This window comes from Pleurodeles waltl, chromosome 11, assembly GCF_031143425.1.
Source record: "Pleurodeles waltl isolate 20211129_DDA chromosome 11, aPleWal1.hap1.20221129, whole genome shotgun sequence".
In the NCBI taxonomy this organism is placed as follows: domain Eukaryota; kingdom Metazoa; phylum Chordata; class Amphibia; order Caudata; family Salamandridae; genus Pleurodeles; species Pleurodeles waltl.
The window spans coordinates 729,691,826-729,715,055 of record NC_090450.1 but is presented as its reverse complement, the minus strand read 5'-3'; the positions used below and the strand labels follow the sequence as shown (position 1 = coordinate 729,715,055).

At 46.7% G+C, this 23,230-nt stretch overlaps 1 protein-coding gene across 1 annotated transcript in view; it reads right to left on the bottom strand.

Moving 5' to 3' along the window:
- The window catches only part of SNRNP200 (small nuclear ribonucleoprotein U5 subunit 200), a 527,741-nt gene that overhangs the window by 292,186 nt on the left and 212,325 nt on the right, over positions 1-23,230 (bottom strand). The window contains exons 14-23 of the mRNA XM_069214415.1: positions 15,103-15,273; positions 14,497-14,690; positions 13,972-14,095; positions 6,009-6,158; positions 5,397-5,507; positions 4,989-5,120; positions 4,692-4,880; positions 4,383-4,580; positions 3,396-3,548; positions 2,722-2,802 (exon numbers count right to left, since the gene is read on the bottom strand). Coding sequence (XP_069070516.1) covers positions 2,722-2,802; positions 3,396-3,548; positions 4,383-4,580; positions 4,692-4,880; positions 4,989-5,120; positions 5,397-5,507; positions 6,009-6,158; positions 13,972-14,095; positions 14,497-14,690; positions 15,103-15,273 — 1,503 coding nt within the window. The remainder of the gene's footprint in view (positions 1-2,721; positions 2,803-3,395; positions 3,549-4,382; positions 4,581-4,691; positions 4,881-4,988; positions 5,121-5,396; positions 5,508-6,008; positions 6,159-13,971; positions 14,096-14,496; positions 14,691-15,102; positions 15,274-23,230) is intronic.

The window sequence follows — 23,230 nt, the reverse complement described above, 5'->3', positions numbered from 1 at the left end:
TGCCATGCCAAAGTGAGTGCCAGGTCGTGTTTGCGTGTCATGGTGCAAGCCCTGAGTGAAGTCTGTGATGGCAACCTGTGTGCAATTTGTGTGTAGGTCCCTTAGTGTGGCGTAAGATATGCAACCCTTAGGGATCCTCTTTATAGCAATGCCCTAGGTACCAGGGGTAACATTTACTAGGGACTTACAGGGGTGCTACATTCCGGTGTCAATTTTAAAACAATGAGATCTACCTTGCTTTGAAAGAAAGAGCACTGGCATTGAGGTGTGACTAGCAGGCCTCATGGCAGTATCAGTCGAAAACCAGCATCTAGTAGGTCAAAAAGTGGGGAGACATCTGCAAAAAAAAACAGCTTTTTCTCTGACATCCTTATTTCTATAGGCCTCGAACAATCATAAAAATATTACTAGTCCTGCAGATCGAGTAATTGGCACAATCTACTCGATCTAACTGTAATGTACTTGTCTTTCAAACGGGTCTCAAATTGTGCGATCATAGACAAGTATTTTATTTTAAAGAGTCGCCTTTTTCATCATTCTCACAAGTGCTCTTTCAAATATGTGAGTTCTGCATTTCTGCTGTACAAAAAAACTAATTTGTTTGATTACATAGACTACATTTTTGCTCGTTGTGAAAGATAGAGTATAAGATAAGTATAGAAAACAGTATGTCCATGCAAATGTAACTAACTAGGTACAACTATATACAAATATAAAAAAAATGGAATGGCCACAGGCTTCCGGTGAGGACGTATGTGAATCTACAGCACTACATGCCACAAACAGATGTCTACTGGTAAGTAACATTTTCCATTCAACGGCATGGGTGGCTGTAGATACACATGCTCTGCATAGACCTAAAAATGTGGTAGCTAGCATGTGGGAGTTGCAGTGGTTTGAAAAAATATCCTTAGGAAAGCTTGTCCTACCTTAGCTTGCTGATGAGCTTGTACATCTGCGCAATGTTTTGTAAATGTGTGTGGCATAGAGCAATTAGCTGCTCTGCAAATGTCCGCTAATGAAATATTTCCTAAAAATGCCATAGTGGCACCTTTTTTTTTTCTTGTGGAATGTGCTTTAGGAGTAATTGTAAATTGTCTTTTGGCTCTAGCATAACATATCTGTATACATTTAAAAATCCATCTAGCTATGCTATTTTCTGCAATAGGATTTCCTTTGTGAGGTACTGAAAAAGCCACAAAAAAAGATGTTTCGTTTTCCTGAATTCTTTAGTTCTGTCAATGTAATACATTAGCGCTCCTTTACATCTAATCTATGAAGTGCTCTTTCTGCCACAGGGTCTGGTTGTGGAAAGAAACTCATCCCTGCGTAAGACTTTCAAAGTAATCAGACTACGGTGTTGACCACATTCTTCCTATATCTACAAGAGCTGTGACATTTTATCTTTATACGAATGGAGATTTGTGTACATCAAAACATCGATTTCCAATTTATTCACTCTTGTTTAGAGCCTTTTAAAACATAAGTAGATTGTTAATTTCCTGCATAAACACCTGTCAAGTATGTATTTTCTAAAAAGCAGATAAATTTGAGCCTCATCGTACAAAAAGAAGCTGCATTTACTAATGCCATTATGAGAAAGTTCATAAACCTAGATTCAAAGAGAGACTATCTGATGATTGATTGATTTAGACCTTCCGCACAACATTACAGCACTAACTTCAAAACATCCTCTTCAATGGATCAGGTCTGTCTACAACAAATGTTTGTATAACTGGTGTTATATTTTATACGACAGTCTCCCAGATACTCAAATCCATATCTAAAGCATCAGATCACTTTGCTGGTCTAACATTTTGGTATTTCACAGATCTCATAATTTAGAAGAAAAAACTGTTTACATGTTTTCCTGATTCACCATCATGGATATCTTTGAATTAATACCCTAAGTAAGCTCCGCCACATTAAACTGAGTTTAGTTAACAACTACATGATCCTTCCTCGAACCTTCCAGTCACAACTGAAACTACAACACCGCTGCCTATTCAGGAATAGCAGTTTTTTGGATTCCTTAAAGGAAATTCTCGTATGTAAGGGGTAATGTCCATAAGCAGCATCCTGGTTTTCCATTTGTGGGGCAATTAAAGTGAACTTTTCAACAAATGTATTTCATGGTGTCAAAATGTAAGACCCACTGGCTGAAATCATAAATGTAAAAAGAAGAAAATGTAACTTTCCTGAGAATGGTTTCCTTTACGAGTTTTTTTTTTCAAAGTGAGAAATGGGCCTATTAAAATGTGTTCTGTGATCCAGCATACAGCCAGAGATACTCTAGCTCTACAAAAGGTAAAGTGATTATCAATGATACATAGCTAGGATTACACAATTAAACTAAAGTTTACTATCCTGTACATATCCTTAAAAAGGTTTGGGTAGATGCTTTATAATAAATATGTTGGCTCTCTGTATGCTGCCATGAAAACTGACCTTTTACACTGTAAAAGAAAGAAATTAAATTTCTCACTGTTGATGAACAAGCATACAGCAAGCAGGAGCAGACGTTTTACCACATTTTCTAACTTGTATTTAGTCACAAGTAAATCAACAATTTCAATCTGAGCCAGGCAGGGCAATGAGTGAGTGACATCAAAGTACTAGGTGACCAAACAATGGGCAGCTGTCACATCTCTCTAACCTAGGTAGAACAATCCTTTAGTGGATAATTATCCAGCCATCATAGGAGGGTGATTTTCTATTTACCTTTGCACTAGGTTCCTCTATGCTTTCCTTTACAGGGATTGGCACCCTCTCCAGCAGTTTTTGCAGTTCCAGTTTCTCTTCCTGTAAAATAATGATACTATTAATAAAGTGTGGAAGGAGAAAACATAAGAGCAGAGCAAGTGAGAAAGGAATCCCACCAGCAAAGAGGCGCAATACCCACATACTAGTTAAAACACTCAAAGCTGCCTTCCAGCAACCTTCAGTCATTTCTTTGAGCTTTTAATCATTCATACTTTCTCAAAAAGAGAGGAAAAATTAACCAGTAGAATGTCTCATTGTATTTAAATAATAATCCAGGCTGTCACAATTCAAATACAAAGAAGACTTCACTACAAGAATCCTATTAACCACATCCCCATATCCCAAAATGTTGCATAGATCATATTTCCTGCATCTAAGTTTAGACTTTATTACCTTTATTCTTTTTCAATCCAACCTCCCCAGCAGAAATATTTTATCATACATAATTAAAAGAACTCTGAGGTTTTATCTTGATAAGGCAGTTGATATACATATGTCAATAAATCAATTAGCAATTTATGGTCTTAGTCATCACACCTACCAAAGCATTAGTATGGTTTCTGCATGTCATAGAATGCATCATACCCAGCAAAGCAGTATAAATGCATAGCATTGCCTTCAGTGCACCGTACCTCTCGGACTGTGATGTTCTTGAACTCAGAAGAAAGTGAAAAAACTCTGAAGAGTTCAATCTCACTGAGTGTAGGCTTCAACAACTGATTGTAGGTCTGAACCGACTCGTTGGTGATGTAATAGTGACTTGCAATGCGTCCGAGCTCTGTTACCTATCAGCGCAGAGTGGAAATCAGCATCAGTTTTAAAATATACAACAAAAATAAGCACTAGCATTGGATGATTTACTGCAGATCAGATAATCTGTGCTTTAAACACAGATAGTGGCCATTTCTGCCTTTTCACTATAATCAAATTAGATCCATTCTAGACTCTGAAGCTACAACTAAATCAATCACAGCAGTAGGCAAGACAAAGGCAAAAAAGTTAAAGGATATTAAGCCAATAAAGCACTGCTTCATCGGACTACCAACATTTCTTTAATTTGGTCTTGTTCCAATAGCAGAACACTGAATGATCACATTCTGAACACTGATCTTAATTCCTACTTTCAGGGACTAAGGCTCTTAGGAGAACCAACGCAATCCACAGACTCCTAACTTATGGACTGTGTCAACAGTACCATTCACAGTACGCTTGGCAGAGGTACCAAAAACTGAGACCAGGTTTCACGGCCATTGAAGATAACAAGCCCACTGACAAGGCAAACACTGCCACAAGGAGAGGTTGATATGAATACCCAAGTAGGCAGACATTTAAACTTGGAAAAGGAAAAAGATATGTTAAGGGTCATGAAAATAGTAGACTAACAGAGGTAATAAAGCAAAATTGGTTTCCTGTTACTTTTGTCAGTTTCCTCTCACTAACAGAGAAGATGCCCTATGACAGGATATGAGGATAAGAAGGAGCAACGTTGAATGCAGATGCCCCAAAGCTGTAGTTTGTACCAAATTCCACTCCAAGGACCTCCCTACTCTATTTCTATTCACTGCTTAGGTCCCTACCTCATCAAAAGTAGCAGCGGGTCCCACACAGTGCCTGCATACCTGAAAATTTCCAGTCTTCTTCTCATATTTGATCAGGTTGTTTTTGTCCAACATGAGTGCAGCTGTGTGGATAAGATCGAGTCGTCGCTGGTCCAGCAAGGGGTCTTCCTTTAAATCATCATGGGATATACCGTACAGTGTGGGTGAGCGCAGCATTCGGATGTATAGATAGGTGTAGCCCAGCCAGTTCACAGCATCCTGAACAGAAATGGGGCAAATGGTGTTAAATGTCCCTTTAAGGCCAGTTGCTTAATTACTCATCCAAGAGCCCTTCTCACCTCTTCCCCATCCTCTAAATTCATGACTTACCTTTGCATTCTGGACGTTTCCCAATACCACCTCTGCATTCAGCATGTCTGGCAGCCGTGAGATCACCTGACTTTCAATGGGTAGCTGCTGATTCAGCAGTGAGAGGTAATATTGCAGCTCTCCATGTGAAGTGATCAGAATGCCCTCCCCTTTTGTGTCATACTGCGGTCGGCCAGCACGCCCCAACATCTGTCCATAACAAAACACACACAAGTATATGAAGAAACGAAGACCATCACAGAACAGATGTAGGGGTACACAGTGAATGTGATAGCTGGCAGCCCTAGCATGCTTTACCTGTAGAATATCCAGTGCTCCGAGCTCAGTCCAGCGGCCCTTTTCTGGGCTGTATACCTGTGTCCCTTTTATAATGACAGTGTGAGCTGGTAGATTCACACCCCAAGCCAGTGTTGCCGTGGAGACCAGGACCTGAAAAAAAGTCAAACAAAAGATGAAAATCTGCTCCTTAAGAAAAAAGAGCGCATGGCATGCATCTGTAAGTGCAGCGAGTTTAAGCAATGCACGTGGTCAGGTGATCCAGAGCATTAACGCAGCAGAAGAACAAAGCATCATATGTTTGTGTAAATAAGCTTTTTATGGATCCAGGTACAAGAGCACTTCATATTGAATACTCTATTAAAGAAAAAAATCTGAGCAGTGTGAGCATTACACAGCTGCCAGCAGCTTCCAGATCCTATTGCTTACCTGAATGTGCTTGTCAGCAAAAAGATCCTCTACAAGTGTTCGGTCCACTCTAGTCATGCCAGCATGGTGAATAGCAAAGCTGTAAGGCAGCAGGTCTCTGAGTTCCAGGTTCTATTGGAAAGGAAGGGCAGGGCTGGAGTCAAATATACCAAACAGCAGCATCTAAGAGACAATCGAGGTGCTACAAACAACAGTGCTTGAGGTGTAGCATCTTACTTCTGGTTCCCCCAAGAAAGAATCAATATGGCTGGGGTAGTTCCACATAGTGGCGCTGCTTCTGCAGCACCACCACCACAGCAGTCCGCCTGCCCCCGACCTAACAGTGGCATAGCCAATGTCCAGATAAAATATCCCTTTCTGCTGGTCAAACATCACAATGATTCATACCTCAGAGGGATGGGAGGCAGTATTAGTAGAAGAGAAGCCAATTATATCCACAATTCATAGGTGAATCCAAAGCCTGGCTGGTGCCCCAAGAAAAGTGTCATGGTTGCTTTAACCAAGTGGAGCCAACCCCCGTTTACAGCCCACAAAAAGAACATATGACTGACTTCTGCCCAGAGCGCTGTTTTTTCCCATGCAGACCCACATGTTGCTGCTCAGTGCACTCACCTTGCACTGCTCCGCTTCAGTTCTCAAGACCTCTGTAGAAGCTGAGCCCTCTCTTAAGAAAAGACCCAAAGTATCCTTTTCCAAACACATGTCTCTAATGGCACGTGCTGTCTTCCCAGTCTCTTTCCTGGAGTGAACAAATACCAAAACCTGCGAAAGGTAGCACATGTCACGGTTACCAAATGAGAAAGAAATGAATCACAACGTGACGCACATTGACACAATATACCAAGTACATACGAAAACAGTGGGTAAAAAAAAATGGGTTTGGACCCTAAAACTCAAGAAAGCATTTTAACAAAAGATAGTGGACAGATAAACAGAAAGAAAACAGATTGTAATGCATACAAAGTGCTACATAAAGAAAGAAGGCTCAAATAACCTTCTAGCCAAAGAGAATGTGATCTGTTTTATTTCTCCTCATTTCACCCTGATAGGGTGTGGCGTCATTGGCCAACATCCTTAGGACATTTCCCGAAGTAGTGAAAAGGGGAATGGATGACCTGGGTGTAGGAAGTTGGCTCTGTATGTGCTATTTCAAAGTAAGGAATAGCATGCACAGAGTCCAAGGGTTCCCCTTAGAGGTAAAATAGTGGTAAAAATAGATAATACTAATGCTCTATTTTGTGGTAGTGTGGTCGAGCAGTAGGCTTATCCAAGGAGTAGTGTTAAGCATTTGTTGTACATACACATAGACAATAAATGAGGTACACACACTCAGAGACAAATCCAGCCAATAGGTTTTTGTATAGAAAAATATCTTTTCTTAGTTTATTTTAAGAAACACAGGTTCAAATTCTACATGTAATATCTCATTCGAAAGGTATTGCAGGTAAGTACTTTAGGAACTTCAAATCATCAAAATTGCATGTATACTTTTCAAGTTATTCACAAATAGCTGTTTTAAAAGTGGACACTTAGTGCAATTTTCACAGTTCCTAGGGGAGGTAAGTATTTGTTAGTTTTACCAGGTAAGTAAGACACTTACAGGGTTCAGTTCTTGGTCCAAGGTAGCCCACCGTTGGGGGTTCAGAGCAACCCCAAAGTCACCACACCAGCAGCTCAGGGCCGGTCAGGTGCAGAGTTCAAAGTGGTGCCCAAAACGCATAGGCTAGAATGGAGAGAAGGGGGTGCCCCGGTTCCGGTCTGCTTGGGGTAAGTACCCGCGTCTTCGGAGGGCAGACCAGGGGGGTTTTGTAGGGCACCGGGGGGGACACAAGCCCACACAGAAATTTCACCCTCAGCGGCGCGGGGGCGGCCGAGTGCAGTGTAGAAACAAGCGTCGGGTTCGCAATGTTAGTCTATGAGAGATCTCGGGATCTCTTCAGCGCTGCAGGCAGGCAAGGGGGGGGTTCCTCGGGGAAACCTCCACTTGGGCAAGGGAGAGGGACTCCTGGGGGTCACTTCTCCAGCGAAAGTTCGGTCCTTCAGGTCCTGGGGGCTGCGGGTGCAGGGTCTCTCCCAGGCGTCGGGACTTAGGATTCAAAGAGTCGCGGTCAGGGGAAGCCTCGGGATTCCCTCTGCAGGCGGCGCTGTGGGGGCTCAGGGGGGACAGGTTTTGGTACTCACAGTATCAGAGTAGTCCTGGGGTCCCTCCTGAGGTGTTGGATCTCCACCAGCCGAGACGGGGTCGCCGGGTGCAGTGTTGCAAGTCTCACGCTTCTTGCGGGGAGCTTGCAGGGTTCTTTCAAGGCTGCTGGAAACAAAGTTGCAGCCTTTCTTGGAGCAGGTCCGCTGTCCTCGGGAGTTTCTTGTCTTTTCGAAGCAGGGGCAGTCCTCAGAGGATGTCGAGGTCGCTGGTCCCTTTGGAAGGCGTCGCTGGAGCAGGATCTTGGGAAGGCAGGAGACAGGCCGGTGAGTTTCTGGAGCCAAGGCAGTTGTCGTCTTCTGGTCTTCCTCTGCAGGGGTTTTCAGCTAGGCAGTCCTTCTTCTTGCAGTTGCAGGAATCTAATTTTCTAGGGTTCAGGGTAGCCCTTAAATACTAAATTTAAGGGCGTGTTTAGGTCTGGGGGGTTAGTAGCCAATGGCTACTAGCCCTGAGGGTGGGTACACCCTCTTTGTGCCTCCTCCCAAGGGGAGGGGGTCACAATCCTAACCCTATTGGGGGAATCCTCCATCTGCAAGATGGAGGATTTCTAAAAGTTAGAGTCACTTCAGCTCGGGACACCTTAGGGGCTGTCCTGACTGGCCAGTGACTCCTCCTTGTTTTTCTCATTATCTTCTCCGGCCTTGCCGCCAAAAGTGGGGCCTGGCCGGAGGGGGCGGGCAACTCCACTAGCCGGAGTGTCCTGCTGGGTTGGCACAAAGGAGGTGAGCCTTTGAGGCTCACCGCCAGGTGTGACAATTCCTGCCTGGGGGAGGTGTTAGCATCTCCACCCAGTGCAGGCTTTGTTACTGGCCTCAGAGTGACAAAGGCACTCTCCCCATGGGGCCAGCAACATGTCTCGGTTTGTGGCAGGCTGCTAAAACTAGTCAGCCTACACAGATAGTCGGTTAAGTTTCAGGGGGCACCTCTAAGGTGCCCTCTGGGGTGTATTTTACAATAAAATGTACACTGGCATCAGTGTGCATTTATTGTGCTGAGAAGTTTCATACCAAACTTCCCAGTTTTCAGTGTAGCCATTATGGTGCTGTGGAGTTCGTGTTTGACAAACTCCCAGACCATATACTCTTATGGCTACCCTGCACTTACAATGTCTAAGGTTTTGTTTAGACACTGTAGGGGTACCATGCTCATGCACTGGTACCCTCACCTATGGTATAGTGCACCCTGCCTTAGGGCTGTAAGGCCTGCTAGAGGGGTGTCTTACCTATACTGCATAGGCAGTGAGAGGCTGGCATGGCACCCTGAGGGGAGTGCCATGTCGACTTACTCGTTTTGTCCTCACTAGCACACACAAGCTGGCAAGCAGTGTGTCTGTGCTGGGTGAGAGGTCTCCAGGGTGGCATAAGACATGCTGCAGCCCTTAGAGACCTTCCTTGGCATCAGGGCCCTTGGTACTAGGAGTACCAGTTACAAGGGACTTATCTGGATGCCAGGGTCTGCCAATTGTGGATACAAAAGTACAGGTTAGGGAAAGAACACTGGTGCTGGGGCCTGGTTAGCAGGCCTCAGCACACTTTCAATTGTAAACATAGCATCAGCAAAGGCAAAAAGTCAGGGGGCAACCATGCCAAGGAGGCATTTCCTTACACTGGGTTTATCCGTCCTTAGTCTATGTTCTTTTCTTTCCTCCATCTATGGAGTTTCTCAAGTGTGGTTGAAGTGGAGACATAAAAGAACAGACTAAAACAAAAAAAGGCAAAAAACACAAAACCCCACACTCGTCAGGTGCAAAACCCCACATGATTATTTTGTCACTACACAATATAAAATAATAATAAAATATGGATTTTAACTATGCAGATGACCTTTTTTTTGTTCTTTGCCCAGCTGAGCCTGATGAGCCATTTTTGTTTTGCTAAAAGCAAGTTGGCCTGTTGAGGCTGTAGTTCAGAGCGGAACATAGGCTCCCTTAAATTAAGAAACTGACTGTGTGACTTTGTAACATCTCTAGCTGCACTTACTGCTGTGAGCTACAATGAAAGGTAGCACCTAAAGGATCATATTGCTGCAAAGTTAAGTGGGCATGAGGGTGGATACCCCACATCTGTAGACTGGTCTTAAATTTACACAACTGTATTTCAATTATGGATAACTGCTTTCAAGGTCCAGTCTTGCAGGCTTTCGGGGCCAGATCTTGGGCTCTTTTTCATGATTCCTCCCAGTTATTTCTATTTTACCTGGACTGTTGATGACATCTTCTTTTAGGAGAGAAAAAGCTCAATATCTGACTTAAGTACAAACATCAAACAGCTATTTTGTGTTAAGCCACAGATAAGGAGGCTTAGCACACCTCAACCTTGCTAAAGCATATCAGAGTTCAGGAAAGTTACAGTGCCTCAACAAGTAGTGAGGGACAAAGTAGAAGGAACATGGTGGGTGGAGGGGTCCCACAGGGCCTGGTTGACAGGATTAATTGCAGCAAAATAGTTATGGAATATCAATCGAGTAGGTAGATCCCAGTCCTACCCAAATGGATAAACAACAGACAACCAATCTCCTTTTTTTGCTTCTCAATCAAATCCGTGTATGTGACGAACAAGTTACTTATCTTCAGTAACGCATTATCTGGTAGAGACTATCTAGCTGCAGATTCCTTACCTTTGTATTCCCTGGCATCAGCTTCAAATCCAGAATCTTTATGCTGACCAATACCCTGACCGCGCCGTCGGGTGGCGTTTGTAGGAAACTGGTTCCCTGTTGCAGTTGCCCTCCCCACCTACTGACTTTTTGCCTGATATTGTTGCTGACTTGACAGAGTGTGCTGTGACCCTGCTAACCAGGCCCCAGCACCAGTGTTCTTTCACTAAAAATGTACCATTGTTTCCACTATTGGCACACCCCTGGCACACAGATAAGTCCCTTGTAAAAATGTACCAGTGGTATAGGGTCCCCAAGGGCTGCAGCATGTGTTGTGCCACCCTAAGGGACCCCTCACCTAACACATGCACACTGCTGATTGTGTGTGTTGGTGGGGAGAAAAAGGCAAAGTCGACATGGCATCCCCTCAGGGTGCCATGCACACCAAACACTGCCTGTGGCATAGGTAAGTCATCCCTCTAGCAGGCCTTAAAGCCTTAAGGCAGGGAGCACTATACCACAGGTGAGGGCACAGCTGGATGAGCAATATGCCACTACAGTGTCCAAGTCTATTCTAAGACATTGTAAGTACAGTATAGCCATATTAAGTATATGGTCTGGGAGTTTGTCAAAATGAACTTAACAGTTCCATAATGGCTACACTGAATACTGGCAAGTTTGGGATCAAACTTATCAGAATATTAAACCCACACTGATGTCAGTGTTGGATTTATTAAAAAATGCACACAGAGGGCATCTTAGAGATGCCCCCTGTATTTTACCCAATCCTTCAGTGCAGGACTGACTCGTCAGTGCCAGCCTGCCACGGAGAGACGAGTTTCTGACCCCATGGGGTGAGAGCCTTTGTGCTCTCTGGGGCCAGAAACAAAGCCTGCACGGGGTGGAGGTGCTTCACACCCCACACCCCCCCTGCAGGAACTGTAACACCTGGCAGTGAGCCTCAAAGGCTCAGGCCTGGTGTTACAATGCCCCCAGGGCACTCCAGCCAGTGGAGATGCCTGCCCCTGGACAAGCCCCACTTTTGGTGGCAAGTCCAGGGGGATAATGAGAAATATAAGGAGGAGTTACCCCGCCTGCCAGGTCGACCCCTAAGGTGACCAGAGATGAAGTGGCCCTCTCCTTTAGAAATCCTCCATCTTGCTTTGGAGGATTTAGCCAAATAGGATTGGGGATGTGCATCCTTCTCTCCGCCCCCCTCTCTTACCTGCTAGCAGACTGGAACCGGAGCACCCCTAGTCTCCATAGGCACCTATGTTATTTGGGCCCCTCTTTGACCTCTGCACTTGACCAGCCCTTGGTTGCTGGTGCTGGGTGTATGGGGTTGACTTGAACCCCCAACGGTGGGCTGCCTATGTCGCGGAGACTGAACTTGTTTACTTGCCACAAAAACTAACCTGTACTTACTTCCCCCAGGAATTGTTGAATGTTGCACTGTGTTCACTTTTAAAACAGCTTATTGCCATTTTCTGCCAAACTGTGTACATTACTGTTTTACTTCAAAGTCCTATCTATTCCTATGCAAAGTACCTTACATTTAATGTACTTACCTGCAATTTGAATCTTGTGGTTCTAAAATAAATTAAGGAAAGAATATTTTTCTATATAAAAACCTATTGGCCTGGAGTAAGTCTTTGAGTGTGTGCTCTCATGTATTGCCTGTGTGTACAACAAATGCTAAACACTACCCTCTGATAAGCCTAACTGCTCGACCACACTACCACAAATAGAGCATTAGTATTATCTATTATTGCCTCTGTCAAGCCTCTTGGGGAACCCCTGGACTCTGTGCACACTATCGCTCACTTTGAGATAGTATATACAGAGCCAGCTTCCTACAGGTGTTTACAGACCTCAATGCCAGGCTGGAGACGAAAACATCTTCTTCCCAAGTTGGTCCAGACTCTTGGATTCCCTATCTGGGGGGACAGAAAGGAAGGCACCACGGGAAGTGGCAGCTTGGACCACTGAGATGGGGAAACTAGAGTAGTTTGGAGCTGGTTGATGGCGGCGGCCAATTGTCCTAGTCACAGGTGCCCCTGTGCTGGGTTTGGACCACGTCCACAGAAGGACATCTGTAAGGGCTTCATTGAAGGGTAACATCGGCTCTGATGTGGCAGCCCCTGTCTGAAGCATCTGTGTCAGGAGATTAGTCCTGCCTGGCACAGTAGACAAGTCTAAGTCCAAGACCTCAGCTGACCTACGCACCCCCATGGCATAAGATGCCCCCTCCTCTGTAGCCACAGAAAGGTGAGAGCATGCCAGCATCTGGAGACGTCTCCAGTACACTGGCTACCCCTAGATCCTCATACCAGTCCTGCTCCAATCCATATTTTAAAGGGTCCTCAGACCCCTCCCACTCCTCACCTGTGCATGGCTGTTCAAAATAAGCCTCAGACACTGACCTGGGCATAGCCGGTGCTGGCCAAGTCGGAATCGGCATCGTAAAACGTCGTTCCGGGTCATCAGGAATGAGGATGTGGCTACCACCACCAATGGGCACTGGAGAGAGCGTCGACGTCAGGCCCAGCGCCGGTGGAGGAAGACTGTGAGAACCCGAAACCAGTCCGGATCCACTATCAGATCCCGGAGTCCCCAACGGCGTCAAAGCCGCCGGAGTCGAATCCGGTGGGGCCCCGGCCGACCCCACGGGCCCAAAGACCCACCTGCAGGGGAAGCCCACTCAAACACAAGGCGCATGGCCTTGTAAAATTCCTTTAGTTGAGCGGGGATCACTCCAGCTCCCAGAAAGTGGGGGAGACACAAAATCAGCCCTACCAACGGCTCTGCTGAACCATGCTTGGACATTGACGTTCCTAAGATGATTTGTCGACCGACAGGCATGGCAAAGTCGAAGTCGGCTCGGACTTCTTCTTTTTATGCCTCTTCCCAGAGTGCCCTGAGGATCTCGAGTGGGAGAAAGAGGACTTGGGGCTCCTGGACCGGTTCTGCGACCTCCTTCTTGAGCGGGACCATGACCTCCAAGGAGATGCCGGGCCACCATGAGCTTTAGGGCCAGCACCCTCAAAGCTTTCAATGAAGTTGCTGTTCTCCAATTCACAACCAAACATTTGCTTTAGGGATTGAGGTATTCTTTGGTAAATTGCAATCTCTTATTTCATCATTGGTTGTGTCACTCTCCTTGAAATGTGAATGTCTCAGAGGCATTCCGGTAGAGGAATGTCCTCAAGACATTCCGGTAGAGATAATGTGTTATCTTAATGAGACAGGTATAAGTCCTCATACCACTTGTTAAGTGTAGGTTTTCATATTGAAAAGACTACAGAATATCATCAGGGAATAACAATGTGAAATATGTAGGAATAAGCTTCTGGGGTGGGCAAAGTAGCAGTGCTGAGGAAATTGTCAGGTGTGGGGGAACACAAAGTATCCTGTATAGTACTATCTAGCAAAATAAAAATACCCAAGCCCAAAAACCCTTACTATTGTAACCACATAAGGAAGGACAATGAATAAACATCAAACAACTCAAGGCAGTCCCTCCTACACAAGAGCCTCCTCTTTATAGAGGATCTTTCCCCAAACATGAAAGGTTTTATCCCTGCATCCGACACATTGTAAAAAGCCCCTTTACAGCTGTGTAATCAAAAATAAGTTGGAGTTCGCTCCCAAACAGAAACAGTTTTTGTCTCAGCAATACAAGTTAATAGAAAGTATTAACCCGCCCGTCACTGCCCACAAACCCCTCTTCCTAACATGGAAAAAAATGACCATTTGGTGAACTTCAACTGTATGGTTTACCTGGTTCTTCCCAGCATGCTCCATGATCTTCTCATAGACAATCTCGTTCATGATTTGGAAGCGTTTAATTGCTTTCTTTTCTGTGATCCCCACGTAGGTCTGCTCCAGAGGCACTGGGCGGAAGCTGCAAGAGAAGTAGGAGAATCAGAAAAAGAAACAAGGTGAAGTGCGAGAGACACAGGAGAGGTGGAAAGGTAGAAGGAGGGCAAAAAACAGAGAAAGGGAAGAGAGAAAGAGACCAGTGTATATGCATGTGTTCTTGAAGAACAAAAGGACAAAGTAAGGCAGAGGGCCAAGAGTGTGCAAGAAAGTGTAATGCAGTAACAGAGAGAATCAAATACTAAAAAATATAAACAGAGGCACAGGTACATAGTCCAGAGGATAAGAGTCCATAAAAGAGTGCAAACAGAGTAAGGCGTATAAACACCCCCACATTACTCATGCACTGAGATCCAGGTAGCCTATGTACTGAAGTAAGTCCACGCTATGGATGGAAGTCCACATTGAAGACATATCTCACAGTACCTGTTATCAAAGTAGAAGAGGCCCTTGGATGGATCTACCCTTAAGAAGGTAGCCACATCCTCATAGTTAGGGAGTGTGGCGCTCAAACCAATAAGCCTGACATCCTCCTGGGTCATCTCAATGTTGCGTATGGCTCTAGCTACCAGTGATTCCAACACTGGGCCACGGTCATCATGAAGAAGGTGGATCTCATCCTGTAGCAATAGAAAGGAATAGAGTTGCACCCCATCAGTGTTCCAAGCACTTACACCAATATCATCACATTCACCAACCTTACCAGCTCTAATTTAAAGGATGACAATTACTGTATGTCACAACACACAAAACAAAACAGTAGATTCTGTTGTGCAAAAGCACATGAGCAGGTGGTAAAAGGTCAGGTCCTTCTTGAATTCAGCTTTCTTTTAACAGCGGATTGGCATTTTCTCCCTGGGTGGCGGTTGCCTGGCATCCACTCGTTTTCCTTTTAACAACAGCACCCCTACACACCTTTTCTGAACTACAGCGACTGTGTGTCAGTACATGCATTGGCTGTCAGCTGGAAGAGACCCCTGATGCTTGAAAGAACACTTTGAATACAGCTCTCATCCCACACTCAAAACTCACCAGAATCATAAGGCGCACCAACTGGGTATATGTGCGCTCCCCTCCTTTACGGGTGATGATGTCCCACTTCTCTGGGGTGCAGACAATAATTTGGGTGGCATTGATTTCCTCCTTGCAAAGTTGATGATCACCTGTCAGTTCTGCCACTGTGATACCGTAAGAGGCAAGGCGCTGCAAAAGGGAAAAAGGAAGTTCAAAGAAGTAGGTATCCAGTAACATGAGACAAAGAAAGACACAGGAGCCTTAAAGAAGATCACCAGAACAAGTCTACATATTAACATAAACAACAACAGTGAATACAAACAAAGAAACACAAGAACAAAAGTTGCAATACAAGTAAAGTGACAGACCAAGAGTACACACAGGAACTGAAGCCAGAATTGGGCTCAGACAGAGGAGCAGTTTGCAAAACAGTGGAAGGGAAGACAGGAACAAACATCACAATACAAATTCACAGGAAAAGGCAGAAGACACTGGCAGCCAAATGTAGTCATCACAAGAGACAAAAGGAACAGTAAAAAAGAGAGGTAAACACAAGAGAAGAGACAGGAACACAGAGATAATAGAATACACACAAAGACTCATCACAAACCTCCCCCTACAATAACACTTGGTCTCCATCTCAGCGCTTTGACATCCAATCACTATTGCTGTTTTAAGTCTAGACTAAAACATATTCAACCATTAACTTCCAAAGGCATTCTCCCGTGCCGATTGATCAAAAAGTCTACCAAGCTGCCTTGGGTTGGTAATGGAGAAATAACTTCTTCACAATATCTATCAGCCATGTACTTTTTTCAACTTTTTTCTACATGCAGTTGCTATAGAATAGACATGTTTTAGTAAGGATAGGTAAACAAATTTAAAGTAGACAATAAAAATATAATAAACAAAATATTGGGTGACTTGTAGGGTGTAAGGAAATGCCTCCTTGGCATGGTTACCCCCTGACTTTTTGCCTTTGCTGATGCTAAGTTTTGATTTGAAAGTGTGCTGAGGCCTGCTAACCAGGCCCCAGCACCAGTGCTCTTTCCTAACCTGTACTTTTGTTTCACAATTGGCACACCCTGGCATCCAGGTAAGTCCCTTGTAACTGGTACCAAGGGCCCTGATGCCAGGGAAGGTCTCTAAGGGCTGCAGCATATCTTATGCCACCCTGGGGACCCCTCTCTCAGCACAGACACACTGCTTGCCAGCTTGTGTGTGCTGGTGAGGACAAAACGAGTAAGTCGACATGGCACTCCCCTCAGGGTGCCATGCCAACCTCACACTGCCTATGCAGTATAAATAAGTCACCCCTCTAGCAGGCCTTACAGCCCGAAGGCAGGGTGCACTATACCATAGGTGAGGGCACCAGTGCATGAGCACTGTGCCCCTACAGTGTCTAAGCAAAACATTAGACATTGTAAGTGCAGGGTAGCCATAAGAGTATATGGTCTGGGAGTCTGTCAAACACGAACTCTACAGCACCATAATGGCTACACTGAAAACTGGGAAGTTTGGTATCAAACTTCTGAGCACAATAAATGCACACTGATGCCAGTGTACATTTTATTGTAACATACACCCCAGAGGGCACCTTAGAGGTGCCCCCAGAAACCTTAACCAACTACCCGTGTAGGCTGACTGGTTCTAGCAGCCTGCCACACTCGAGACCTGTTGCTGGCTGTAAAGAAATGCCTCCCTGTTGCAGTTACCCCCCACTTTTTGCCTGATACTGATGCTGACTTGACTGAGAAGTGTGCTGGGACCCTGCTAAGCAGGCCCCAGCACCAGTGTTCTTTCACCTAAAATGTACCATTGTCTCCACAATTGGCACAACCCTGGCACCCAGGTAAGTCCCTTGTAACTGGTACCAAGGGCCCTGATGCCAGGGAAGGTCTCTAAGGGCTGCAGCATATCTTATGCCACCCTGGGGACCCCTCTCTCAGCACAGACACACTGCTTGCCAGCTTGTGTGTGCTGGTGGGGAGAAAATGACTGAGTCGACATGGCACTCCCCTCAGGGTGCCATGCCAACCTCACACTGCCTGTGGCATAGGTAAGTCACCCCACTAGCAGGCTTTACAGCCCTAAGGCAGGGTGCACTATAACACAGGAGAGGGCATATGTGCATGAGCACTATGCCCCTAGAGTGTCTAAGCAAAACCTTAGACATTGTAAGTGCAGGGTAGCCATAAGAGTATATGGGCTGGGAGTCTGTCAAAAACGAACTCCACAGCTCCATAATGGCTACACTGAATACTGGGAAGTTTAGTATCAAACTTCTCAGAATAATAAACCCACACTGATGCCAGTGTTGGATTTATTAAAAAATGCACACAGAGGGCATCTTAGAGATACCCCCTGTATTTCACCCAATTGTTCAGTGCAGGACTGACTGGTCTGTGCCAGCCTGCTGCTGAGAGACGAGTTTCTGACCCCATGCGGTGAGAGCCTTTGTGCTCTCTGAGGACAGAAACAAAGCCTGCTTTGGGTGGAGGTGCTTCACACCTCCCCCCTGCAGGAACTGTAACACCTAGCAGTGAGCTTCAAAGGCTCAAGCTTCGTGTTACAATGCCCCAGGGCACTCCAGCTAGTGGAGATGCCCGCCCCCTGGACCCAGCCCCCACTTTTGGCGGCAAGTCCAGGAGAGATAACGAGAATAACAAGGAGGAGTCACTGGCCAGTCAGGACAGCCCCTAAGGTGTCCTGAGCTGAGGTGAGACTGACTTTTAGAAATCCTCCATCTTGATTTTGTGGGATTCCCCCAATAGAAATAGGGATGTGCCCCCCTCCCCTCAGGGAGGAGGCACAAAGAGGGTGTAGCCACCCTCAAGGACAGTAGCCATTGGCTACTGCCCTTCCAGACCTAAACACGCCCTTAAATTTAAAGGGCTCCCCTGAACCTAAGAATTCAGATTCCTGCAACTTACAGAAGAAGAGGACTGCTGAGCTGAAAAACCCCTGCAGAAGAAGAAAGAAGACACCAACTGCTTTGGCCCCAGACCTACCGGCCTGTCTCCTGCCTTCTAAAGAAACCTGCTCCAGCGACGCTTTCCCCAGGACCAGGGACCTCTGAATCCTCTGAGGACTGCCCTGCTTCAAGAGGAACAAGAAACTCCCGAGGACAGCGGCCCTGTTCCAAAAAGACTGCAACTTTGTTTCAGAGGAGCAGATTTAAAGACCCCTGCAATCCCCGCAAGAAGCGTGAGTCTTGCAACACTGCACCCGGCGATCCCGACTCGACTGGTGGAGAAACAACGCTACAGGGAGGACCCTCCGGCGACTCCAAGACTGTGAGTAACCAAAGTTGTCCCCCCTGAGCCCCCACAGCGACGCCTGCAGAGGGAATCCCGAGGCTCACCCTGACCGCGACTGCCTGAATCTGAAATCCCGACGCCTGGAAAAGACCCTGCACCCACAGCCCCCAGGACCTGAAGGATCGGAACTCCAGTGCAGGAGTGACCCCCAGGAGGCCCTCTCCCTTGCCCAGGTGGTGGCTACCCCGAGGAGCCCCCCCCACCCTTGCCTGCCTGCACCGCTGAAGAGACCCCTTGGTCTCTCATTGAAAACCATTGGAAACCCGACGCATGTTTGCACACTGCACCCGGCCGCCCCCGCGCTGCTGAGGGTGTACTTTTTGTGCTGACTTGTGTCCCCTCTGGTGCCCTACAAAACCCCCCTGGTCTGCCCTCCGAAGACGCGGGTACTTACCTGCTGGCAGACTGGAACCGGGGCACCCCTTCTCTCCATTGAAGCCCGTGTGTTTTGGGCACCTCTTTGACCTCTGCACCCGACCGGCCCTGAGCTGCTGGTGTGGTGACTTTGGGGTTGCTCTGAACCCCCAACGGTGGGCTACCTTGGACCCCAATTTGAACCCCGTAGGTGGTTTACTTACCTGCAAGAACTAACATTACTTTACCTCCCCCACGAACTGTGAAAATTGCACTAAGTATCCGCTTTTAAAACAGCTAAATGTGTTTTATGTAAAAAGTATATATGCTATTGTGATTATTCAAAGTTCCTAAAGTACTTACCTGCAATACCTTTCAAATGAGATATTACATGTAGAATTTTAACCTGTGGTTCTTAAAATAAACAAAGAAAATATATTTTTCTATACAAAAAATTATTGGCTGGAATTGTCTCCGAGTGTGTGTTCCTCATTTATTGCCTGTGTGTATGTACAGCAAATGCTTAACACTACTCCTTTGATAAGCCTACTGCTCAACCACACTACCACAAAATAGAGCATTAGTATTATCTATTTTTGCCACTATCTTACTGTAAGGAAATGCCTACTTGGCATGGTTACCCCCTGACTTTTTGCCTTTGCTGATGCTATGTTTTGAATTGAAAGTGTGCGGAGGCCTGCTAACCAGGTGTAATGAAATGCCTCCTTGGCATGGTTACCCCCTGACTTTTTGCCTTTGCTGATGCTATGTTTTGAATTGAGAGTGTGCTGAGGCCTGCTAACCAGGCCCCAGCACCAGTGTTCTTTCCCTAACCTGTACTTTTGATTCCACAATTGGCACACCCTGGCACCCAGATAAGTCCCTTGTAACTGGTACCTCTGGTACCAAGGGCCCTGATGCCAGGGAAGCTCTCTAAGGGCTGCAGCATGTATTATGCCACCCTAGAGACCCCTCACCCAGCACAGACACACTGCTTACCAGCTTGTGTGTGCTAGTGAGAACAAAATGAGTAAGTCGACATGGCACTCCCCTCAAGGTGCCATGCCAGCCTCTCACTGCCTATGCAGTATAGGTAAGACACCCCTCTAGCAGGCCTTACAGCCCTAAGGCAGGGTGCACTATACCATAGGTGAGGGTACCAGTGCATGAGCACTGTGCCCCTACAGTGTCTAAGCAAAACCTTAGACATTGTAAGTGAAGGGTAGCCATAAGAGTATATGGTCTGGGAGTCTGTTTTACACGAACTCCACAGCACCACAGTGGCTACACTGAAAACTGGGAAGTTTAGTATCAAACTTCTCAGCACAATAAATGCACACTGATGCCAGTGTACATTTTATTGTAAAATACACCACAGAGGGCACCTTAGAGGTGCCCCCTGAAACTTAACCGACTATCTGTGTAGGCTGACTGGTTCCAGCAGCCTGCCTGTAAAGAAATGGCTCCCTGTTGCAGTTACCCCCCACTTTTTGCCTGATACTGATGCTGACTTGACTGAGAAGAGTGCTGGGACCCTGCTAACCAGGCCCCAGCACCAGTGTTCCTTCACCTAAAATGTACCATTGTATCCACAATTGGCACACCCTGGCATTCAGATAAGTCCCTTGTAACTGGTACTTCTAGTACCAAGGGCCCTGATGCCAAGGAAGGTCTCTAAGGGCTGCAGCATGTCTTATGCCACCCTAGAGACCCCTCACTCAGCACAGACACACTGCTTACAAGCCTGTGTGTGCTAGTGAGAACAAAATGAGTAAGTCGACATGGCACTCCCCTCAGGGTGCCATGCCAGCCTCTCACTGCCTATGCAGTATAGGTAAGACACCCCTCTAGCAGGCCTTACAGCCCTAAGGCAGGGTGCACTATACCATAGGTGAGGGTACCAGTGCATGAGCATGGTACCCCTACAGTGTCTAAACAAAACCTTAGACATTGTAAGTGCAGGGTAGCCATAAGAGTATATGGTCTGGGAGTCTGTCAAACACGAACTCCACAGCACCATAATGGCTACACTGAAAACTGGGAAGTTTGGTATCAAACTTCTCAGCACAATAAATGCACACTGATGCCAGTGTACATTTTATTGTAAAATACACCACAGAGGGCACCTTAGAGGTGCCCCCTGAAACTTAACCGACTGTCTGTGTAGGCTGACTAGTTCCAGCAGCCTGCCACACCAGAGACATGTTGCTGGCCCCATGGGGAGAGTGCCTTTGTCACTCTGAGGCCAGTAACAAAGCCTGCACTGGGTGGAGATGCTAACACCTCCCCCAGGCAGGAGCTGTGACACCTGGCGGTGAGCCTCAAAGGCTCACCCCTTTGTCACAGCCCAGCAGGGCACTCCAGCTTAGTGGAGTTGCCCGCCCCCTCCGGCCACGGCCCCCACTTTTGGCGGCAAGGCTGGAGGGAACAAAGAAAGCAACAAGGAGGAGTCACTGGCCAGTCAGGACAGCCCCTAAGGTGTCCTGAGCTGAAGTGACACTAACTTTTAGAAATCCTCCATCTTGCAGATGGAGGATTCCCCCAATAGGGTTAGGATTGTGACCCCCTCCCCTTGGGAGGAGGCACAAAGAGGGTGTACCCACCCTCAGGGCTAGTAGCCATTGGCTACTAACCCCCCAGACCTAAACACGCCCTTAAATTTAGTATTTAAGGGCTACCCTGAACCCTAGAAAATCAGATTCCTGCAACTACAAGAAGAAGGACTGCCTAGCTGAAAAACCCCTGCAGAGGAAGACCAGAAGACGACAACTGCCTTGGCTCCAGAAACTCACCGGCCTGTCTCCTGCCTTCCAAAGATCCTGCTCCAGCGACGCCTTCCAAAGGGACCAGCGACCTCGACATCCTCTGAGGACTGCCCCTGCTTCGAAAAGACAAGAAACTCCCGAGGACAGCGGACCTGCTCCAAGAAAAGCTGCAACTTTGTTTCCAGCAGCTTTAAAGAACCCTGCAAGCTCCCCGCAAGAAGCGTGAGACTTGCAACACTGCACCCGGCGACCCCGACTCGGCTGGTGGAGATCCGACACCTCAGGAGGGACCCCAGGACTACTCTGATACTGTGAGTACCAAAACCTGTCCCCCCTGAGCCCCCACAGCGCCGCCTGCAGAGGGAATCCCGAGGCTTCCCCTGACCGCGACTCTTTGAACCTAAAGTCCCGACGCCTGGGAGAGACCCTGCACCCGCAGCCCCCAGGACCTGAAGGACCGGACTTTCACTGGAGAAGTGACCCCCAGGAGTCCCTCTCCCTTGCCCAAGTGGAGGTTTCCCCGAGGAATCCCCCCCTTGCCTGCCTGCAGCGCTGAAGAGATCCCGAGATCTCTCATAGACTAACATTGCGAACCCGACGCCTGTTCCTACACTGCACCCGGCCGCCCCCGCGCTGCTGAGGGTGAAATTTCTGTGTGGACTTGTGTCCCCCCCGGTGCCCTACAAAACCCCCCTGGTCTGCCCTCCGAAGACGCGGGTACTTACCTGCAAGCAGACCGGAACCGGGGCACCCCCTTCTCTCCATTCTAGCCTATGTGTTTTGGGCACCACTTTGAACTCTGCACCTGACCGGCCCTGAGCTGCTGGTGTGGTAACTTTGGGGTTGCTCTGAACCCCCAACGGTGGGCTACCTTGGACCAAGAACTAAGCCCTGTAAGTGTCTTACTTACCTGGTTAACCTAACAAATACTTACCTCCCCTAGGAACTGTGAAAATTGCACTAAGTGTCCACTTTTAAAACAGCTATTTGTCAATAACTTGAAAAGTATACATGCAATTTTTATGATTTGAAGTTCCTAAAGTACTTACCTGCAATACCTTTCGAATGAGATATTACATGTAGAATTTGAACCTGTGGTTCTTAAAATAAACTAAGAAAAGATATTTTTCTATATAAAAACCTATTGGCTGGATTTGTCTCTGAGTGTGTGTACCTCATTTATTGTCTATGTGTATGTACAACAAATGCTTAACACTACTCCTTGGATAAGCCTACTGCTCGACCACACTACCACAAAATAGAGCATTAGTATTATCTATTTTTACCACTATTTTACCTCTAAGGGGAACCCTTGGACTCTGTGCATGCTATTCCTTACTTTGAAATAGCACATACAGAGCCAACTTCCTACACTGCCACACTAGAGACATGTTGCTGGCCCCATGGGGAGAGTACCTTTGTCACTCTGAGGCAAGAAACAAAGCCTGCACTGGGTGGAGATGCTAACACCTCCCCCAGGCAGGAGCTGTAACACCTGGCGGTGAGCCTCAAAGGCTCACCCCTTTGTCACAGCACCGCAAGACACTCCAGCTAGTGGAGTTGCCCGCCCCCTCCGGCCCCGGCCCCCACTTTTGGCGGCAAGGCCGGAGAAAATAATGAGAATAACAAGGAGGAGTCACTGGCCAGTCAGGACAGCCCCTAAGGTGTCCTGAGCTGAGGTGACTAACTTTTAGAAATCCTCCATCT